The following is a 23135-nucleotide window of genomic DNA, read 5'->3' as shown; positions in this document are numbered from 1 at the left end:
ATAAAATATTACATTTGTAATATTTAATACACACAAGAACAATAGAAGTTTGGTTGGAGACTGCTTGCATAATTCGTCTATGTTTGTTCAATGTTTTTCCTGAAAATTATTTTATTGTTTTCGTGCAATTTTGACAATTTTCCGATCCTATCAGGAACAATGAAAATCATTGAACAAAAAACGACTTTTATCGTTTGCTCAATAGTTAGCATTAATTTCTGGGACAAATTAATTTAAAAACACCTAATTCGACTTCCAACGTCGAAGCCCAATTATTGCTGGCACCGCCCCTAACAGCTCCAATTATGTTGTGCTAATCCCTAAAATAATGTTGGGTCCAGTTTGGCTGGTTCAAAAACAAGAAACGACCGAACGAGCAATTTCCATAAATCCAAGAGAGCATCTTTCGGCGTCCCAAAGCCAACAATCATAATAATAACAAAGGCCGTAAACGTCCGGATAATTAGCCAGGCCGGACTAATGAAGGCCCAAAATATGGCCGAGTTTGTTTATAAAGGAAATAATTCGCAACGATTAAGGGCAGTGTGTCTCCAATATACATGGAACTGGACAAAATGCTGGATAAACTGCACCAACATTCTTCAACTGAGAATACATTTTGCATTCTGTCCCGGGCTTAATGAGGAATTGAGATAATAGTTAGTTGGAGTGTATACTTTAGTGAACTTTTTTCCGCTTCTATTTAAGAAAAATTCCTCCATTTAAGGAACTATTTAGAACATAAAAATTCAAATAAAATTTTTCAATTATCCAAGCAACTTTTATTTGATATACCTACTACATTTTGCCGTCAAGCTTGCTTGTAAAAAATTGCCTGATATCTCCTAAGCACCAACCATTTCACAAAGCCAGATTGAATAAATACAGAGTTGGGATAGAGTATTTTTCCTTAACAAAAACCTAATCTGCTCCAATTTAAATACATCAAATTCGGAAGGAAGTGTATGGGCCTATGGAGGATCAGCCGCTATCTACTCGTACATGCAAATGACATCCATCCAGTCGAATCCGATATAGTTGGCAGCCGACTACTCAATCGGGATCATCCAATATTAATGGAAGATGGAATGGATAGGGGATACTATCCAAAGGTTTGTTTTATCGGTGCGCACGATTTTCATGTCGTGGGCTTTGAGGGGCGAAGAAGCCTGATGTATGATCAGAAGTGCATTGATTACTTTTTTTGAATCTTCTTTGAATGGCCAAATTTTGCTGCTAATAAACTTGAATATACACTCATAAAAACGATTTAAAAAAATCCATAGACTGGATTCAATAGAGAGAAATTGAAGCTAAACTCATTAGCTCAAGGCAGAATTGGTCGAATCCGGGCGATAGAAAATTTTTAGTCAAAAAACGGTGTATCAAATATTTGAAAATTTCTTTCCTGTTGTTCAGTTTTTATTTTAGAAAAACCGCTCATTTTTTTTGGCCTTATCACCGTCAATCTATTTAATTTCTAAGTTCTTAAACCGTTAATTCTTTTCTCCTTTCTTATTGGTATCGCTTACTGTGTTTTATTTAGTTGCTGCTTGTTTTTTTACTGTTATTTGTGAATATTTTTCAATAAATCAAATCAAAGAAAATTGTAGTAAGTATGAATTTACCATTGATAAATTACAATTGCTGAACTCACCTGGAGCCACCAGCTACCAAATGGTAGAAAATTGATCAAAAAATCTTAATTTTTCTCCCCTTCAATTTTATTTGGGTTTGCTTGTTATTATTTTGATATTCCTGAATGGTACCTGGTTGAGATATTCTACGAATATTTGATTTGTCACTAGAACTTGAACATTAGTATTAGAAACTGTATTGGTAAAAATTGAAATATTTAGATTTTTTATAGAAGAACTCACAATCGAAGCAAATGGAAAACTAAATATACCTGAATACCCTGAGAACTGTTTATTTCCTTAATTGCAGCATCTTTAGCTTTTTATTACCTAGTTTATTAGCCATTTCCAAGTAAGTGTGATTTTCCTCCACTATTCAACTTTTAATTCCATTGTACTTATTTGGGTGGTTTTCTTTCACGAAAACTTCACAATTAAACACAATTGAGCTTCAAACCTTTGGTGTCCTTCATGCAAACAAGGAAGGTTATCAATTCCCTTTAAACCGGTTTCTTTGTCTCCGTCTTGCCATCCGAGCTGAACCATTTGCTAGGAGTTTTAGTAGCTTTTCAAGCAACTCGTTTATTTATTCGGTCACTAGACATTTCGACAGTGACTGCAATGAAAACTAAATTACACTTGAAGGTTGAAATTTAACACAATAAAACTAAGAAATAAATATATTGAGAAAAAGACATTATCCTGTTTCATTCTTCATTTCTTCTTAAAAATATTGTCAAGGCTTAGCAATTGTTCGCCCTGTTCCACATGTGTTTCCAATTTTAGTTTAGGTGGTTCATGCATTGTATTCAAGTACAACCCCTAAGCACATAATGAAGATGGATTTCTGGAATTATTGATATTTGTTTCGCCCAGATGTCCTCCACCTGACCATTTCTATTATTCAACATTCAACACAAATTTTAAAGCCGTAGTACGGCAAAAGCATCTTTTATTGTCCATTGAATGTTGAAATAATCTTCTCGCTTCTTTATTTTTCCTAATTAATTTTCTATTTGAATTAGGTGAATACCTGTTTTTTGTTTGGCCTAGAAACGTTTTAAAATAGCAACTTAAACAATTAAATAATAATGTTGTGCAATTATATAAAGAAAAGCATCAGAACATGCAGAAGATCTGGCTTTATTACAGATTATGTCTTTTCTAGACGTAAAAACGATTGACGTAATTTAAAGAGTAAATTTTCAAAAAATCCCAAACTGGGTCAGAAGAGAAAACGTTTACATAATTCTAATTTTTTAGTTCTTAAAATAACGCATATAATTTATACGCATAATTCATAATGGTAAAGAAAAATCGAGTTGGCAAAATTCAATAAAAAAAATAGGTATTTTTCAAGACCCTCGAATCTTACACCTGGCAGAAATTAACATAATATCCTTAACAAAAGGCCCAATTAATCACGCCAATAAAATCCGCACGGCTGGGTAAATTTAAACAAATAGTAATAATTAAAAATTAATTCCAGTGTCTACATGATGACGAGTATTGCCGCATCGGTTGCTCTCGTATTTGCATAAATATTAATTCGGACCGTTCTGATGTTATGAATGTTTAAATAAATGATTATCAGGGACCCCGCGGACGTCCACGAATTAATGCACCGGGGCCTAAGCCGTCACAAATATAATGAAAAATGCACTAGTCGTGACATCCTGTAATTACCAGAGTTGCGTGTTGCTCGAATTGTTGTCGCTTTTTCCAGAATTATCCAGCATTTGTTTAGTGTTTTATTAGTTTTTTGCTTGTTGAAACTATTGTCGAAGTGTAAATTCGATATAACGGTTCATCTACTAGCGCCTGCAGAAGAGCATAAGCTGGAAATAATGAAAACACTTTGCAGAAATTGATTGTTTAAGATGAAAAGTTGCATACCTGAAAGCAACAGCATGTAAAGCCTTTTTCTTGTCTTTCTAAGCATCGTACCCGCTCTTAATTTTCTTCTAACAATTATAAATTCCTGCAAACTCATCTGCCCATTTCACTGATTATTGTCCAAAAACTCGAACAGAACAAAACCGGATTTGTCAAAGGTTGAGTTAATTTCCTAAACTAAACATTCCCCCATGTCTTAGAGCTAAGTGTATTCTATCAACAATCAATATTTGACTTGCTACTTTAGGTCTATAAAAGGTACGAGTGGTTTATTTGAGTTTCAGTTTAGTACCGAAGGTTTTCTTTTCACATCTGCGGTACAGCGTCCTTTCGAAATGTCAGAAGAATAAGAAGGTAAATAGTTTTCGGTCGGTAAACTTTGCTAAGCAAATGTATGTCTTTAAGATTTAATGGTTGTAAAACTATATAAACAGGCACAAACTTGTTTATCTGTTATCGTTACTTATTTTAATCTTGCGAGGTCAACCGAGATAAATAGCTGGTTGTTTTCCATGTGGTTTGTTAAATTCAAGAGTTAAGATTTGCGACCACATTCGTTTAAAACAGGATGTTTTAATTACAAGTGTAGCGCTAAATGTTATTGAAAGACTTTTTCTTATTACGCTTTAATAAATGTTGCTAAAATATATAAGCTTTTAAAAAAAATTCGGAGAATGTGAAAAGGAGTAAATTTTGGGATTTTTCACTATTTGTTCCATTAATAATATTTTAATCTCTAGAAGACACCTTTTGAAGGCGGAAGTAAAAATTCATTCTGAATAAAGAAACGTTTAAAATCTGTATCGAACCGATCAGTTGTTTCAGATTGTTTTCAAAACGTGTTTGTTTTTCAATTTTTGAAAAGAAAATAATTTTCTTCATAAAGTGAGGCTTGACCAGTTTCACTTTGTGGTCCATTGTGGGGCGAAAAAGTTACTGATTTTTTTTTAGTTTAGCCGGAAAACTTCAAATCACTATGTGAGTACTAAATTGTGTCTAGATGTCTCCGGAATGAACGAAATATTGCATGGGAACGTGTTTGTTCTTGAATTTTAAAAAATAATAATTTTCTTCAAAAAATGAGGCTTGACTAGTTTCACTTTGTGGCCCATTTTGGGGCGAAAAAGTTACTGATTTTTTTTTAGTTTAACCGGAAAACTCAAACTACTATGTGAGTACTAAATTACGTCTAGATGTCTCCGGAATGCACGAAATATTGCATGGAAACGTGTTTGTTCTTCAATTTTTGAAAAGAAAATAATTTTCTTCAAAAAGTGAGCCTTGACCAGTTTCACTTTGTGGCCCATTTTGGGGCGAAAAACTTACTGAATCTTTGTTTAGTTTAGCCGGAAAACTTTAAACCACTATGTGAGTACTAAATTGAGTCTAGATGTCTCCGGAATGAACGAAATATTGCATGCATTTGGGTAGAAGCGTCCAGCACCAGCATAACGCTACTGTTTTGCATAACATTATGCCATTTGATCTCACCGAATGTCCGAGGCTAAAGAACAGCTTTTTCATGCTTCTAATGCAATGCAGGAAGTTTTTTTTGTTCTTTCATTTAACACAAATATTATTCTTACCGCAATCAGGATGAACAAGTAACGAAGCAACTTAAGTAAAAGAAACTTCTTTAGTCAAAAAAGGGGACAAACATGACTAGAAAGGAGCAGCTGAAGATCAATAGGAAACAAAGCTCTCTGGGTAGCATTTTCCATTTATCGATTTATCGATACTTTGCGTAGGATAGTGATTCGCAAATAAGTCGTTCCCTTAAGGCAGAAACGACTCGGGCATCAATCACTTATGGCCGTAATAATTCCCGATTAATTTTTGGTCGAAAAAAGCCGCATCGCTTTCGTATTGTGCCGAGTCAAATTTAATTAAATCGACTTTTTCGATCGACCATCCCAACGGTCTAAAACAACGCGCTTATATGCCGCACTGGAAATTTAATTTGGTGTATTGTTGGTGCTGACATGGCTTATTGTGAATAATTAGTTTTTTGTCTGCATTAGTGTTGGTTTTTGATGAGACCACATACCGAGATCACTTTTATTTAATTATATTATGTATAACTTGATGAGCGCAAATAGCACGCCAAGTTGCTATTAAGTCGACATTGCACCACTTTACTTTAAGGTTTAATCACCATCGAGTTAATTAACTCTTTTAAAAGTTGGCTGTTTGATATATTGTCGCTATCATTATTGTGTACATAACACTGAATTCGAAGCATTTCATTCGCCCCTCTACCTTCCGAAAAAGAAACTGCATTGGCCCAATTTGAACTCTTTTATTTAATTTACAATTCATCAACATTCACCTTTTTCTTGAGTTTGGCAGCATCACTAGTGTACGGATCCAAATCATCAGGCAAAGTGGCGTTGTCCAATTCATAGGCCAACTGCCAGTATCTCTTCCGCATCAGGAAGGCCGATTGTTTTGGCTGTCGACTTCGGGTAAAAATGCCCTTTTTGTTTCCACCCACTCTCCTAATGTCTGAAGAAAACAATAATAAAGCCCCAAGTTGGGGATTATTAACTGCTGTCCACCTTGGTCGGTTCTGAAGTCTGCAAAGTTCCATATCAACTCCCCAATGAACCAGCTCTCTTTCCTCAGTTCATCAAACGCTTTGAAATACTCGGACATTACGTCGTTCTGGAACTCTTCGGACCAAATGTATGTAGGCAGCTTTAAAAATGAATTTGTAAAAATTACCATTTAGTCCTAAGTAGTTCTTCATACACAAGCACTTACATAACTCAAACCTTCTTCAGCATCTGCTCCATATTCAGTGATCAAAACCGGCTTATTGTGCAAATCATGCCATGCTGTGGCGTATTCGATAATTCTTTGATAGATTCCATCCAGTTGCCCCACATTTTGGTACCAGCCTTCGTATCGGTTTACGCCTAGGATGTCCAAAAATTGCCCCTGCAGAATAATAAACTCACCATTTCTGAGAAATTCTACCGCAACATTACTGATGTTTTTCGCAAAAACTCAGAGAAGTCGGCGTGATTTGGTCTATACAAAACACTGAGTTTAAGAGCAACAAGCTGATTGATTTTAAACAAGTATTTTACGATAAGCAGGTCGAAATGAATAAACCGAGCTAGAAGTATGATTTTTTTGTATGATTTGCATAAGGCAGATAAAAAAAAATTACGAATAATTTTTCAATCCTTTACCAGTAAATATTTCTCTAGTTTGCATCTAAAAAGCTCAGATGTTGTTAAAAACAAATTGATGTAAAAGTATATTGATGATTATTATATGAACACACTTACAGAATGTTCAACATTGAATGACTACATGTTAGCAATGGTGATGGGCCTGGAAGCATCCAAACTTTTCATATGAGCTGCCACTTCTCTGTTATTAATAATACAGGCCAATCGAATTCAGCTTTGATATTTTTTTACTCATTAAGTCTCAATTTATTTTCGAATTCCCCCAATAGTTATATGATTCATCCACACTTGCGAAAAACAAAAAAGGATGTATTTTGCCATTCCCTGTTTGGATGAAAGCAACATTACTAGTTATCAAAGAGCTCGAAAACTTACAGAATGTTCTACATCAAATTGGGCCGCATTTGCAATGGTAATGGGCCTTGAAGTGTCTAGACTTTTAATGTGCGCCGCAATTTGCCTAAAAACATGCCCCAAAAATGTATATCTGTGCATATTGTTCTAATTGCTTTCATAATTGAGAAAAATATCATTCTATTTGCTCAATTTTATTGCCTCAAAAAGCGGAAGTCCATCTTAAAAAACGCAAGGACGAATTTATGGGTTTTCAAGAAAAATAAATTCAATGTTTTGTTTTCACGTCAAGAAGAAGAAAAAAAGATTAATTAAATAACTTGAGAGTGATAAGCAATACATACTGTTATTGCGAACAAATCATCAAATAAACTATATTGTGTGACAATTTTTGTGCATATTTTTTTTAGACTGCGTATACATTTTTAAACTTATATTTACCTGAAATATGCTTCAGACTCATTTTTCTGTGTTACTGGTTCATTGGAAATCGACCAAATCACTACAGCAGGACGATTTTTATCCCTCCGATGCAGTTCAGTAAGAGACTGTTTATGGTTTTCCATAAGTTCATCGTTGAAATCGCTGAAAGGAGCAGAAAAAATAGAAAATGAAGCTTGGGCAGCAGCAGAAATAGAAAAAAATAGTTTGAAAACATTTATGTCAGTAAACCATTTGCGACAATATATTTTTTATTTACTTTGTAAAAATGCAAAATTATATATACAAAATAAAGACATTTTGGGATGAGTAATAAACTCAACTATTTGAAAATAAGTCGGGAGATCATTTGTCCTGATTAAAATCATAAGGCTTAAGAAAACCATAGCAAAATATCGTTGATTTTTTGCAGATACTTCCAATTTCAAACAGAAAAGAAAGAACAACGCCTGAAAAAGTGTCAACATAATTTCTCCCACAAATTCATGCAATACATTTTGCATTTTTATGAAAGACAAGATAAACCTTTTTTTCGGCAGTTGCAATAGCAACTTTCGGTATTTATTTAAAAGCATATTCCAATAGCAGCAAGTCCAAAATTCCTCTCAATTTTAGCCTGGTAGTTAAAGTAAAAAAGACACTGTTTTCTCTCAGTTGAACCTTTTGGGGAAACATCAATGTGCTAAAAGCTATGAAAAGAATCTGTTCAAATAAAAAACCGCACGTGACCCCATCGATAAGCGAAAATCACGAAACTCCTTTTAATATTCTAAATTCGCCCCTCAGAAAGTCTCAAGATCAATACGCCGCGAGGATGCGACCTTTCTAATGAATTAGAATATTTGAGAGAGGTGGCTCAGTATGATAACGAAGTTAAATAGAGTTATTTGCCGAAGTCGAATCCCAAGCACATCATCTCGTTTCAAGAGGCGCATAAATTCGCGAAATTTATTCGGGCTTTTCAAACTTCCTTATCACATCGGAATTAATCAATAGCTTTACTAGTCAAGGAGCGACTCACTCTGTATCGACTGCTGGTACCTCATCAATGATCATTATTCCCAATTGGTCGGCCAAGTCCATGATTTCATCTGCATATGGATAGTGAGAAGTTCGGTAGCAGTTGGCGCCGATCCATTTGATCAAACTGTGATCGCGAATGATCAGTGGCAAATCCAGACCTTTTCCCCGAATATCTGAATCTTCATGCCTGCTGAATCCTGTAGAGATTTAACCAAAGTCAGTTGGAAGGAGGTATGTTTAAGCCAGCTACCTCTGATGTAGATGTTTCTGCCGTTTATCGTGAATTGGTCGCTGGTGTACTCCAGATGTCTTATTCCAAACGGTTGCTTGTAGTGATCTACTAATTCTTCACCGCGTTTGATGAGAACCTATACAGGACGTTTAAAGATTATGGAATTGTTGGGAAATTTTTGGCTATTTTCCTACTTCTAAGGTATACAAATAGCCAGGGTTCGGGTCCATTAGATAAGGCCACCACAGTTGAGCGTCTTCCACTATTAAAGTGTCCGCAGCTTCGTTACTCAAAGCAACAACATCGCCACGTTTGTCCAAGATGTTCACTTCCAAGCTGGTAGAAGGGTCAAGTCCAACCAGTGCTAGTTCATACGAGACCAAACCTGCAGCGATAAAAAATGTGAAGTGTTTAAAACGTAAAAATCCACGCATTGAATACCATCTTTCCCGCTTTGATCAGTCTTAATGTCGATATCATCTACATAAGCGTCATTTGTAGAGTAGAGGAGTACGGGCCGATCAATGCCCGCATAATTGAAGAAGTCGAAATTGAAAAATTGCTTCTCTCGGCCACTGGAAAATAAAGCGAGAGATTTTGAAATACACTAAGAAGTTGATTAATCCAGCAAATTTATTAAATGTACTTTTGCCCCTTTAGCTTTTGACTGTTTTAACATGATTCTTAGACAGAGCAAAAAAAAATTTCCAATTCTACTTCTAAATGCCGCACGCTTCCCGTTCTGAGCTCGTTTTCTCTTGTGTTTAATGCCAGAAAAAAAGTTTAATGTTACATTTGGAAACAACAAAACATATGAATGGTTCAAAAAAAAAGGCAAAAGCGCAATAAAATTTTTATTTCCCATAAATACCTGATAAGGGTTTCCACGTTTCCTTGCGGAATAGTTGTCGATGTCAGAATATTGTTTACCTCCACAATTATTGAATTTTCCCTTCCAAATTTCAGTAATGAAGAAATTTCTGCTGCAAATGGAAGATGGCCAATACTGTGGGTTACAGCAACTTCATCATTTATAGTCTAGAATCAATTAATTGTCGTAAGCATAAGAAACCATTTGAAGTTAACACAAAACCTAACAAATCCTTCTTCAGTGTATTCACACAATGTTCACCAATTCCCGCTAATAATATTGAATGGCATGGAATAAACTATGGGAGAAAATTGCGCACGCTTGTGCTATCTTATATTGCATAACCATCTATTCAAAGAAGCCGCTAATAAAATAAGAGCAGTCAGTGTCTTTACTCGACAAGACAATGGAAAAAAATGAAGATTTCTACGAATGGAAGGGACAAATAATAGATGCATAATTCTTCAGCTATTCCTTCCTACTCGGTAATTCAATAACGTTGAAAAGCCTTCGTAGCGAAATGTTCAACCACAAAATGAAATTACAGGAAGTCTAAAAAGAGTGAACAGCATACATCAGTATTCCCTCGGATGTTTTTTGAGTTATGTGTTAAATCACTTCTTATGATTGTTATTTACCAAAACTTATGTTTGGGTTAGTCAGTGAACTTGAAGAAGAAAGGTGCTTCGTCTGCGCTTCATAGCTTAAAACTGCGTTAATTCACACATGGACCTCTTCAAATGAGTTTGATGAGTAACTTACCACTGATGCATTATAGCAAACGGAACCAAACCTAATCCAGACTTTTTTATCATTCCATGAGGAGGGAACGAAAAACGTCCGTTTATACCATACAGCCCCCACATGATCTCTGACGCTCAGTTTAGTGGAAATGTCGTTGTAGCTGGATGGTACTGGCATTAAATTCAGATCTACATCAGTGGCCTGAATATGTAAAAAAATATTTAAAGCCTGTGAAATTGAGTATCTAAGGCTTACTTCTTCGATTGTAGACACTAAACTTGCATTCATAGTAAAGTACCATAAGCCGTCCAAACTGAGGACTTCTCGAGTTTGCGAGCTTTTCGCCTGTAGAATTCCTGCATGGGCTGACTGAGTCATGAAAAATCCCAGTAGCAGTGATACGGAAAAAACGGCTTTCATTTTTACTGAGGAAGATCAGCTGAACAAATATCGTTATTGAAAAATAAGGAATTTTTTAAATAAATAATAAATATTTTATTAATAAAAGCTATTGAAGTCCGTCATAGACATAACAACTTGTCTTGTTTTTTAACCAATTTTCACTCATTGCAAAAGGATTGAAAACTGTATTAACAATGGAAATTTTCCCGCACAAGGATCACGACTCAGGAAAGTTGTAAGTTAAGGGCTCATTTATAAAGCTGACTTATTCTTAACTTCAAAGTGCTTTAACTGCGAATAAAAAGTTCACTTAACAAAAAAAGCTTTGTTTAAAGCCTTAAGAATCTACTATCAAACTGTAAATCCGGAGTAGTTGATTTGTAATGTTTATATTGTTAGATTCTCTTGACACAGGTTCCAAAACGTTGAAAAATATTTAACTCAAATATGAATTTTTTGTAAAATGATCTGAAAGTGAACTCAATAACGCACTTTTAATGTTAAAATAACTTCTTTTCTCGCACTTTCTGCAACAAAAAAATGCAAATTTGGAGAAACTGAAGAGTCAAGCCGGTTAAATTAAGAGACTATTAATGCTGATTTGTCATTTTTACAGACCGCAGTTGGGATCACCTTATAATAAATGGCAAAAGGCGTCAGTGAAGAAACCATATAACATGTTTAGGAAAACTTTCTAATGATTTTCTTACCTTTTAAGTGATTTCACCGATCGGTTCTCACCTGTTTGGGTGTATCACTTTTAAATTCTGCTAAAACACAGATCTCCATCACGTATTAATAATTGCGGTAAAACTGGCAAAACAATATTATCAGCAAGAACTCTACAGATAACCGATATTTTTCAACGATAAGTCCACTCTAAATCGAACAATAATTTGTTGTCTCCTCCTTTAAAGCACTTGGAATGGTACGACCTCTAGGTGTAAATAGGATGTTATGAACAATTGAGATTTTCTGGTCAAGTTCAATTAACAATTAAAGCGACGCTACTAGTGAGAATTAAATTATATCTACTTGTGATAACGTGGTTAAAAAATACAGCTTTGGCGAAACAGCGTTTTTGGGAAACTTATGATAGGGTAATAAACTGGAAAAACCGTCGACATTTTCAACAAAACACTTAAATTAAATATTGAACCCACTTTAAATTTGTATCTATATGCAATTCAACGAATCCCATTTTCCATTTTACTACTTTGATTATGATTATTTATGTTATTATAATTGATTATTACATTTGCTGATATGAAAAATAGGTGCACTAAACCTGTCTAGTGACTGGCAGAAAAATGATTGTTTTGTGCTTTTATTAATAATGATTTTTTCACCGTCCAAATTGCAAATTAACTGTTTGGACCCATAAATTAAACTGTAGCTAACAGATTCAAAATGTGAGAAAACACACACAGTAATTCAACAGGGTTTAAAATGAAGAAAAGGCAAGATATTGCGCAGTTTAAAAAATGTTAAAGCCAAACACGTTTTTAAACAAGGTAGTTTTAAAGGTTTTTCTCAATTTGGATCAAATGCTCAACTTTGAAGATTTGTGGAAAAAACCCTGATTAGTATCATAGGCCATTTTGCTTCCAATCTACAGAATTGTGAGCTTGTAATTTCTTCAATTTGGCAGCAATTTATTTGTTACGGAATCATTGCAGATCGCCCGATATAATAAACACCGATCAATTTAGAAGATTTTCGGTAAATTTTCTACTGAAAACGAAATTCTTGAGTGTCATAGAATAAATCTTTTGGCTTTCACGATGATTATTTGTGAGTTTTTATCTTATCCAATGTGCGTGCAATTATTTTTTTACGGAACAATTGCAAATCTTTAAATTTGAATACTTGTGGATAAATCATCAAGATACCACCAAAATAAATCTTTAAGCACTTATAGAATCGACACATCTGCGAGTTGTTGGTTTTTCCAGTTCGGCTACAATCAATTTTTTACCGAATCATTGCAGATCGCTTGTAGCAAGTGTATATAATGAACATCGGACAATTTTGGAAATTTGTGGAAAAAGTTCTGATTATGTCATTGAACCGAAATTCATAGATAGCCTAGAATCGATATTTATGCATTTAATGTAGAAATCTGGGAGTTTGCATCCTTTTCCGTTTGGCTACAACTTATTTTTTTCGGAACTACTGTCGATCACCTGTTGCAAGCGTCTATAATAAACATCGCTCATTTGAAAATTTGTGGAAAAATTCCTTGATGATGCCATCAAACTCAAACTTTAAGGTATTGTAGAATCGACTTACCTGCTTCTTACATAAACATCGGAGAATTTCTCGCTCTTCTACGTTTTCTGTAATATTTTTTTTCCGGAGCCATAGCAGGCATTCATTCATCTCGAACATGAAGCAACATTTTATTAAAGAGTAAATGAACAAAGTGACAATGAAAAAATTGCAAAGAAAATAAAAACGAATAAAACTGCAAAATGAAAAAATAACACCGGAAGATTTCACACATCTGATCTATTCAACGATCATTATGGCTCAAAAAAAGTTGTTTCTGTCAATCTAATCAATAGTTCAGTGCTAAAATTGAAAACTTTTCTGTCTAATAACGCTATTAAAAAAACACATGAGCAGTCCAAATAAAAGCTAAAACTGAACAAACATTGTAAATAAGCCAAAATGAAATGTTTCTAACTGACCACCAAACTTCACTTCAGTCGCCTATTATGAAGATTCGTCAGCTCAACTCGAACTACAAGCAAAATTTTATTAAAGAATGAATCAAAAAGTAATAAGATAAATTTGCAAAGAAATCAGAAACGCATAAATCTGCAAAATGAAAAAATAACACCGGCAGATTTCACAGATCTGGTCTTTTCAACGATCATTATGGCTCCTAAAAAAGTTTTTCCCAAAATTATAAATTAAATTCTGATTTATTTTCCTGACTGCGTATACTTGTTATGATATTCTTATCTTATCTGGGTCCCAGTCAAAGTGTGAAGTAAAAATTTTGAACATCGTTTATTTCATTACCTTTCGGCGAGACAACAGCGCCATCATCAGATTTAAAATTTACACAAACTACAAACACCAATTCACAATTAAAACATGTTGTATAAAAATTATAATTTACAAAGTATTAAAACATTCATCAGTTTTTGAGGGAAAAAATGCTTCCTTTTGGGAGAGCAAAACACCGGAAAAACTTACCTCATGATTGGTAAAAATCAATGTTCTTTTAGGTCTTTGCCTTCTTGAAACCTTAAATTTGTCTGAATTATATTCTACATTTGCGAGAGCGGTATGCATGTATTGAGATAAGCAGATATAGTTTTAATTTTTCACTAGTGTACTTAGTGTTCCATACTTATGGCTTTATTAGGGTTTGTTAAATGTTGCTAAGGTTGTCGGTATCTGATCTGAAATTTACTGCTTTTGCATGTTTTTTTATTTGTATCATTTCTTGAATTCTTCATTTATGATAATTTGTTTACCTAATTAATATATATCTACGTTGTCAAAATCAAAATTATGCAACATTTGGTGTGCATGTTGTGTAAATGCTGTTTTATTTTCAGTAGTATTTCTCAGACTATATTTATGTTCGTATATTCTCTTTTTTAAATATTGTTTAGTTTGTCCTATATATGTATTATGACATTCTGAACAGTTCACTCTATATACAGTATTTGGTATATCCATTTTGTCAGTTTTTGGCTTTAGTTTTGGGAAACATTCAGTTGATAAGTTGTTTTTTTTGGTTTTTCCGCAATTATAATGTTGTGTGGCTTTAGTATTTTCGAAATTTTTTTATTGATTTCTGGAATATATGGTAGTGATATATATGTATTGTTTCTYTGTTCCTCATTATTGTTATATTTAGTTGAGTTGTAAATCTTGTTAATTCTTTGCTTTATTATTGGTTCAGAAAATTTTTTTGGGTAGTTATTATTAAGTAATATTTTTCTGATTTTTTTTGAAATTTTCTTGTCTGTAATTTGGGTGTGTTAATTTTATAGCTCTATATAGTAAGTGCAGTTATTACGCTTTTTCTATATTTTTGGGGTGCATATGAATTATAGTTTAGATATCTTCTTGACCAAACTTCTTTTGTATACCAATTTGTTTTATATTTCACCTGAATTATCATCATAATTTACTGTTATGTCTAAAGAATGTATTGATTGATTTTTATCGTTTTCTATTGTAAATTTTAGTGTCGTGAAAATTGTTGAATTTATCTAGGGTATATTGAATTTTATCTTTGGGTAAACACGTTAAGCAATCATCCACATAGCGTTTAAAGAAAGTTGGTTTATAATTTAGACTTGTCATTATGTTATAATATATGTTATACATTAAACACAGTCTAATCAATAGCTTAGGTATAAAATTAGATATTTACCTGTCTAATAAAACTATTAAAAATACACATGAAAAGTCCAAATAAAAGCTAAAACTGAACAAACATTGTAAAAGAACTGAAACGTTTCAAACTCACCTCTAAACTTGCAATCGCCTATTATGAACATTCGTCCACTCAACTCAAACCAGAAGCAAAATTTTATTAAAGGAGAATAAAAAAATGACAAGAAAAATTGCAAGAAATCAGAAACAAATAAATCTGTGAAATGAAAAAATAACAGCGGAAAATTTCACAGATCTGAACTTTTCAACGATCATTATGGCTCCAAAAAAACTTGTTCCCAAAAATCCAAATTAAGCACAATCTAATCAATGGTTCATGCTAAAATTAAAAACTTTTCTGTCAAATAACGCTATTGGAAAAACACATGAAGTCTAAATTAAAGCTTAAACTAAACAACCATTGTAAAGAAGCCAACTAAAACGTTCTTAACTGAACATCAAACTTGCAATCGCCTATTATAAACATTCATCAACTCAACTCAAACCAGAAGCAAAAATGTATTAAAGAATGAAACAAAAAGTAACAAGACAAAATTGCAAATAAATAAGAAACGAATAAATCTGCAAAACCAAGAAATAACAGGGAGATTTCACAGATCTGATATTTTCAACGAACAAAAAAATAGCTCTAAAAAAGTGTTCTTAAAAATCCAAATTAAACACGAATTGTGCTAAAATTGAAGCGTTCTCTGTCTCATAACGCATTTTTTTTATAAAACACATAAGAAAGTCCAAATAAAACGTTTCTAATGAACCACTAAAATATTGACTGGCTGAACAAAAACCAACAGTAAATTTTGCAATAAATATATTGAAATAAATAAATAAATTCTTAAGTTGATTTGGTGTAATTTGCAGTCAGGTTCCTCTTAGCGCCGACTTAGTATTTGGCAACTGGAACCAGCTTATTGTAAGCTGGGGCAACAGCTGGGGTTCCTTGTTTTTCCACCACTGCGTTGAAACCGTGTCCTTCATCAGAGTATTTGACCACCCTCACAGTACCATCAGCTTCATGCAGAGAGTACTGTCCAACTACTTTGTCTCCATCACGGTGCTCCTGCTGGGAATGGAAGTCACCAGTATGGGAGTCTTCCACCACATAGGCGAATTCGTATTGAGCTGGGCCGTATTCTTCTTTGGGTGCATAGCTGGGTACAGAAGCGTACTTAGCTACTACTGGTACTGGGACAGCTACATTAGAGTATACTGGAGCTGGTGCTGGGGCGTATTTAGGCGCTGGGGCACTGTAGTATACGGGGGCGGCGATTTTGGCTACTGGGATGGACACTTTAGCTACAGGAGCAGGAATACTGTAGACAGGTTGAGCTGGGATGGAGTATTTGGATGGAGCAGCACCGGCAACATGTTGCACAGAGTTGTGGTTGTCGTTAAAGGAAACGAAGGAAGTGGCTTGGTAGTCAGCAGCGCTGACTACGGCCAAAAGGGCAGCGACGGCAAAGAACTGAAAAGAAACTATCTGATGAAACCCATCCTCCATACCAACTTTGCTACTCACTTTGTACATGTTGCTTGGTAGTGGTTGTTCTACAGCTTTGACTTAAACAGTGACTACCGTATTTTTTCCACTGCTTATATACGAAAATCTCGTCATAGGTCACCACGCCCAATCACCCTACACCTTGAAGTCAATTCAGTGAAATTAGGTAACAACCTACAGTTGAAATCGTATCGGTAACATAATACCTGACCCCTTTTCTAGATTATCTAAAATACTGTCAAGGTTGGACTTATACGTATCAGTCGGCTAATTTGGCTGGAGGCATCCGGTGCAAGAACAAATTCTCAAAATGCCTGGCACTTTCATTTACTAGTAAAAGTACGGGTGTCCTTATTAAATCACCGCAATCAATCTTATTTGAATACCTACATGGTTTATTTTGTGAATTGTTTTAGTCGTGTGGTTGAAAATGGGCCTCTCGAATGGGAATGCAGTTTTGCAATAAAGTGATCAAAAGCTCATAATGAATGAAAATGAGATTGGTTCCAATGAAGTATTTTAGTAAAATGTCTGCAAAGTATCTACTCAAATGAATCAGCCATGCATTTAGGTTTTTGGAAATTCGCATACCTTAACTTTCCCAGTTGTGTATGCAATTATGCAGGGTGTCCCGTAAGCTCATGATCAAAAGGGTACCGCGATATTCTTTAGACCAGAAGAAGACGATCTGACCTAACTTTTATTAACAAGAAATATCTGGCTCCTCTGCTATTGATCAAGTCAAAGTTCTTCAAAAAAATTCTCTTTTTCGAAATATCGGGAGAATGTTACGATGTATTTTAGTGAAACTCGCTGTGAATTTGTTCTTATGTAAGTAACACTCATATTTTGATGGAACAATCGAGTTCAACCGTTTTGGATAAGTGGTGAATTCTTGAGTGTCGTGGTACAAAAACTACCAGAACTTTTTAGTTGGAGGATGAAATCAACGCATTTTTTTTAGGATGATGCACTATAATCATTTGTTCACAATTTTGTGCTCTTTGTAAAATCTTGTAGCATTCATAGTTTTGCGTAAAAAAAATAATTTTCTAGTCACTTAGCAATACTAGATATTTACTGCACAATTCACCACTTGTCCAAAACGGCTGAACTCAATTGTTTCATCAAAATATGAGTCTTACATTAGAACAAATTCACAACGAGTTTCACTAAAATACATCATACCATTCTCCCGATATTTCAAAAAAGATATATGTATTTTTTGAAGAAATTTGGCCATCAATAACAGCATTTTTTGTTAATAAAAGTTAGGTCAGATCATCTTCTTTTGGTCCAAAGAATAGCGCAGTACTCTTTTGATGATGAGCTTACGGGACACCCTGTATAATTGCTTTCTTAAAACATAAATAGGGTAAGATTTACAGTGGCTGGCACTTTAAGGAGGGGTCACCTTTTCTTGCATTATAACTGCATTAATTTTTCTTTTCAAGTGATTTTCTCGTATTGTTCTATAGATTTTTCAAGTTCACTACAGCCTATTTTTTACTCTCTTGTGAACATATTATTCACCAAAAAGCCGATTATTAAAAATTGACAAATTTTCAGCCATTGGTACTGGAATCACAGCGATTCACATCACACCAGACCGTTATTGGCACGATCGCTTTTTATAGGCTAAATGAGTTCGTTAGTGAGGAATAGTTAAATAAATGAGATAAATAGCAAGTGTAATATCTAATGTTTGAACATTCATTGCTAACTATTCTTAAGTTTTACCAGTAAAAACTATGTAAGAATAACATCCATGCTTCTGTATATAATTAATTTTATTTTCTGTTCATGAGGATTCTGATTTTCCTTTTCTTCAAAATTTGTTTTCTTCTTTTCGTCGAAACAGTGCTTTCTTAGCAATTTCGACAGCTTCATTGAGGTGAATATTTTAAATTATATTAACTGATTTTGTCCCGTTTTCGGGAAACCGATCAATTCTCAACTTGTTCTTCAAATCATTGCTTAATTTTGTAGACTTCTTAGCTATCTTTTGATTTGTTACTGATTTAGATTGTTGCTTTGCCATTTTATTTATGCTACTTTCTCGATTTCTCCTGTCCTTGCCATGTCCTCGCTTCCTTTTGTTTTTGTTCTGTGCATTTTAGAATTTCATAATTATAACTTTTCATTTAGATAATGAAAATAGTTCTAGAATATGGTCATTGGCGCTCTCTCTATGCTATTAACCGACAGCAGAAAAATAGTTAAAAATTGTTAAATTTGACACTTATCTTCAGTAGTTTGTGTGTTGTAGTTTGTGTTGTAGTAGTAGTTAATGTGTGAACTATTGATACTGACTAAGGACGAATAGCTACAGGAATGAAACACGAATTCTGAACAAAATCACAAAATTACACGCCATAACGGATTTGGCTTGACAAAATTGACTATTGCATGTAACCGCCCCATTATTCGATTTAAAAAAAGTATGAAAATTATCTGTTAATTTCTTACTGTTTGTATTTTCCAACTATACTCTTTACCCGAGCCATTCTCAAAGGCCAAACACGCTGAGATAAATGTTTGCCAGTTAGGGGCCGTTTGAAGTCACCACAAGCTACGGTGAAGCAAATCCCTGGAACGGCAACAATAGCATACCTGTGTAAGACAAGCCCGGCTCAATCTTCGAGTTCAAAGCGACCGAAATAAGCTCAAAATATTTCAAGTATAATTTAATTTCATTTAAATTTCCCGGCTGGGATTTGTGCCGACTTAGTCACAAAGAAAATGCTCGCCGGTCTGGTTCAAACTTGTTTCGGTGTTTGCCGGGAAATCGCTTTTCGGTTGGCGAGTGCAATGCCGCAACTGAAAAGTATAAAACACTCTTTTGTTAAGCCAAGTGTTAACTTTTGAAGTTTCTCGATTTAAACTATTTGCCGGCTAAAGCGCCGAGCGAAACTAATTCAATTCTGTGGGAAAGGGCTTTCAAGGAAAATAAACAAATGGAAACTCCATAAACCTTAATTGAAACAAATCGGAATGTAGTGGCTGATGCCCGAAACTCACTGTTTAACAGCTTCCAAACTTCGTTTTTTACAGGGACAAATATTGCAACGTCCAGAAGGGCTATATGGTCAGATTCGGAAAGTCGATCAGGATGGAAAATCACTTTTTAGTTTTACAAGATTAAAATTGAAATATTTTTGTGTTTTAGAATTGTGAATTTGCTTTTTTGTTGCAAATTTCAAAAGTTTAATTATATTGCATTTTTAATACATCTCGTATACTGTAATTGTTTTCCAACAAAACATTTTTATGGGTGAACCTTCACTCCTCAGTCTTATTTATGTTTTTAATCGCTTAACAGCAACACATTTCAGGTTATTCCAAGACGTGTTTTCGATAATCTTGACCAAAAAAATTATGCTATAAATTATTACAATCGAAAAAAAATATCACTTTACTTTATACAAACCAAAAACGGAAAGAAAAACCCATGACTTATAAACAAGCAAAAATATGTAATATATGTAAAATAAATGTTGAAAATTTACATTTGCATGTGTCAAAGAAAATTTCCAATTCCTGAAAAATCTGAAAATCCCCTGGCTTATAGAATGCAATTCTCTATATCTTCCTCTAATTGGTCACTTCAAATGTTCTTTTTAGTACGATTGTTTGTACAAATTAGCATTTTACAAAACGAATTTAAACGAAATAAATCCATTTTGAAATTGTGTTATTTTAGGAAAACGGCTCCTCCACAGTCCTAATTAATTGTTTACAACCCTTCAAGGAAGAACGATGGGCCCATAAAACTGGCACGCTTTTAATGTTTCCCCATAAATAAGCCTCCTAAATAACTGTTTCGGTTCTGTCAAATGGAATAAACGACTTTCCAAGACGAGTGTCGAATTCCAGTTATTTGGGGAATAGCCATGGCGGAATAGCGTCAAAGTGTCGCTTGCAACGTTTAAATCATTCGGTTTTATAGCAACAACAAGCATAAAGTTGAAAAAAAGTGGAATGCAATTGATGAGGAGGACAAATAAGAACATAAAGTAAATTGCCATTAAATCGTTGATCTTTTTTCAGCTGATTTTGATTAGAAGAACGAGGAAGAACAAAATTTCAATGAACCACTTTTCAAATATTTACGTAGTCTTTTATTTTGATTTAAACTGAATATCTCTTTTAGCGCCTTGAAATATTTGAAAGTTTAGTAAAACATCTTGATACAAGCAATTTTTTGGAAGGTTGTTTATTTCAAATCTGACTTTTTTAAATGAATTTCAAAAATTCTCTTCAATTTTTAATCGTTTCGACAATTATCACTGAGCGATTGCAATATGAAGTTATGATTTATAAAAATATATTTAAGAAATAAAGTGCAAACTCAATGAGCACAGGACTTAGATTAAGGTTTCCGAAAGAACAATTTTAAAAAAATATTTTTGTGGCGCAGTCGGTAGGATTTACAACATTGGGTGTATCGAACATCAATTTCCCTATTTGCTATTGATCGGGCATTCGAATTCGATGCGGCCCAAAGGAAAGAAGATGAAAAAATATTTTGCGAGTTAACTTTGACAATTACATATATTTTCAAATATTTTTCTATATCTAACAAATCAAGCAATGTTTGCCGAAACTAGTAAACCAAAACTAAAGCTTTTCATGACTTTAGCGCGAGCTTGGAGCGTCGAGGGGCGTCATATTGGAAGCAACTAATTATGATATCCTGTTTGTATTGTTGGACAATTATGTCCAGTTTGCTTTTGTAGTCAAATTACATGTTGAGATACGTGTAGGGTGAGCAGCCTAACATTGATTAACAATTCTAGGAACGTGTTTTCCTTTCAAATGAAAACAAACAGTGGGGACACTCGTACTGATGTTGGGGCGAATTACCGTTTACATACATAATGCATATTTGCCATTTAAGCCATGCCGCACACGATCTGTCCACATTCAGAACGATCTGTCCATAATGACCACGAATATTCGTCTGCGTCCAGTGAAGGATTTTCCTTCCGACACCAAATGCATCCGAATTTTCTACTAGAAATTTATCCTACAAAAGCTTGTTGGAGAAGTTGGTATATAGTATGTCGGACGTTTCGCTTGCATCGGCGACAATAATCCTCAAAAGCAATGAAACAGTGTTTAGTATAAATTTTAAATTAGCTACTGTCGCATGTTGAAAAATTTAAAGATCAAATGAGCCATACATTTTGGTTGTCCTTTAGTCACAGCCTCTTGAGATATTTGTATGAAAAGTGATTGTATGAAAAGTGAACTTGTTTTTTGTGAATTTTACCTTTCACCAAGAATTCTTACAATTGTTACACAAGATATGTAACTGAACATTCTTTTGAAAAACTTCATAAATCTGAAGCTCAAGTGATGGTGTTAGTGGCAAAGAAATGAAAAAACTGAGGAAAGCAATCAAAGTGGGACCAAATAAACAACGAATTTGATTGAGAAGTAAATTTTTCTCGACTTGAATATTATATAGAGTGACCTAATCGATGGACCCAGTAAAACTCCTGTTTATTGTTCATAACAAATCTGGCTGGAAATTAATTCTGTGGAAACAGGAATGGTCGCTGAAAACCCTAATTCTTCGTGGACCGGATTTCGGTCTGTTGGCTAAACGTGACGAATTCAGCCCTCGACGGATTAAAGTAACAATTAAGTTTTTATCGAAGTTACGTAAAAGGGTAAAGCTCGGGGTATGAGAGGGCGACTTTTAAGTAGATTAGCCTTCATTCGGTTCTCCACGGGGAGCTTTGCGAACGGAGCTCGGATTAACTTTGTTTAATGGCTGCAAGAATGATTCGATTCCAGAAATTTTTAATTGAAACATTCTCCAAATTGATACCCATTCTCACCGATTCAATCCGTCTGATTTGGCCAATACTGCACTTAAGAATTTAAAGACAAAAATTGGAAATTATGAGTAAACATGTTGTATGCGACTGGTTGGTGTGAGTAGGAAGCTGAAGTTTATAATGCTTTAGTTTGTGGCTTGAGTAAAGCAATGCTAATTTATTCTACTGTCTATTTCTCTAATTCTATGTCTAAAGAGATTCTAAAGTCTAAATTTTCAGTCATTCTTTATTTGGAAACGCTAAAATTGTTCACTTTATTGCAAAGGCGGTATTACTGCTGTCCAGAAAAAAATGTTTATAGTGGTGTGGGTGCTTTGGTACATATTATAAGAAGAACCAATCCGTCAACAATAGTTTTTCATAGACATGAAAAATGAAAAGAAAGATTCAGAAGAAACTTTTACAAGAAAATTATGGATACATTTATAAATGTTCAGCTACTGGAAAAGCGATCCAATATAATTTCTTAACCGCTACAAACGCTCCTCGCACTATATTTCATAACAGATCATATACAATAATTCACGGAATGCAATACTCTTTTGTCTTTAGATCCATAAATT

The 23135-nt window shown here is 34.1% G+C and overlaps 3 protein-coding genes and 1 long non-coding RNA gene across 7 annotated transcripts in view; 2 read left to right on the top strand and 2 right to left on the bottom strand.

Moving 5' to 3' along the window:
- The window catches only part of LOC109543110 (phosphoserine aminotransferase), a 65828-nt gene that overhangs the window by 30472 nt on the left and 12221 nt on the right, over positions 1-23135 (top strand). The window lies entirely within an intron of this gene.
- Positions 5818-11607, bottom strand: LOC109535333 (beta-glucuronidase). Of its 2 annotated transcripts, none has more exons than XM_019901222.2 (13): positions 11511-11607; positions 10654-10837; positions 10417-10599; positions 9655-9821; positions 9225-9358; positions 8978-9168; positions 8802-8919; positions 8550-8748; positions 7529-7672; positions 7109-7193; positions 6297-6473; positions 6092-6230; positions 5818-6038 (listed from the first exon to the last, which is right to left on the bottom strand). In XM_019901222.2, the coding sequence occupies exons 2-13, from the start codon at positions 10816-10818 to the stop codon at positions 5842-5844; spliced, it is 1899 nt and encodes a 632-aa protein (XP_019756781.2). In that variant the 5' UTR covers positions 10819-10837; positions 11511-11607; the 3' UTR covers positions 5818-5841. The 2 variants fall into 2 exon arrangements, with proteins under 2 accessions (XP_019756781.2, XP_048526565.1); XM_048670608.1 differs by having other exon boundaries at positions 11542-11600.
- On the top strand, positions 9746-10692 carry LOC125505854. Of its 2 annotated transcripts, none has more exons than XR_007282486.1 (2): positions 9746-9837; positions 9896-10692. It is a non-coding gene; the product is annotated as an uncharacterized LOC125505854 (long non-coding RNA). The 2 variants fall into 2 exon arrangements; XR_007282485.1 differs by having other exon boundaries at positions 9753-9840.
- Positions 16017-23135, bottom strand: part of LOC109535327 (cuticle protein 21) — a 29838-nt gene continuing 22719 nt past the window's right edge. The window contains exons 5-6 of one of the 2 annotated variants that reach the window (XM_048670616.1): positions 16742-16864; positions 16017-16687 (exon numbers count right to left, since the gene is read on the bottom strand). In XM_048670616.1, the coding sequence (XP_048526573.1) occupies positions 16106-16687; positions 16742-16750 (591 nt within the window). In that variant the 5' untranslated portion in view covers positions 16751-16864 and the 3' untranslated portion in view covers positions 16017-16105. Of the gene's footprint in view, positions 16688-16741; positions 16865-23135 lie in introns of those variants that run through there. The other variant, XM_019901213.2, reaches the window with a different exon arrangement.

This window comes from Dendroctonus ponderosae, unplaced genomic scaffold (genome assembly GCF_020466585.1).
Source record: "Dendroctonus ponderosae isolate FM_Combo_2020 unplaced genomic scaffold, Dpon_F_20191213v2 Dpon_F_20191213_1, whole genome shotgun sequence".
In the NCBI taxonomy this organism is placed as follows: Eukaryota; Metazoa; Arthropoda; class Insecta; order Coleoptera; family Curculionidae; genus Dendroctonus; species Dendroctonus ponderosae.
This window is presented reverse-complemented; position numbering and strand designations above follow the sequence as displayed.

What these genes read in the sequence shown, in the direction of transcription:
- LOC109535333 (XM_019901222.2), bottom strand. Translation starts at nt 10,818, where the DNA reads ATGAAAGCCGTTTTTTCCGTATCACTGCTACTGGGATTTTTCATGACT. An exon ending in GTACCAGCAGTCGATACAGA is followed by an intron (nt 7,673 to 8,549) that starts GTGAGTCGCTCC and finishes TGCTCCTTTCAG; the next exon opens with CGATTTCAACGATGAACTTA. An exon ending in AGACTTCAGAACCGACCAAG is followed by an intron (nt 6,039 to 6,091) that starts GTGGACAGCAGT and finishes TGTTTTCTTCAG; the next exon opens with ACATTAGGAGAGTGGGTGGA.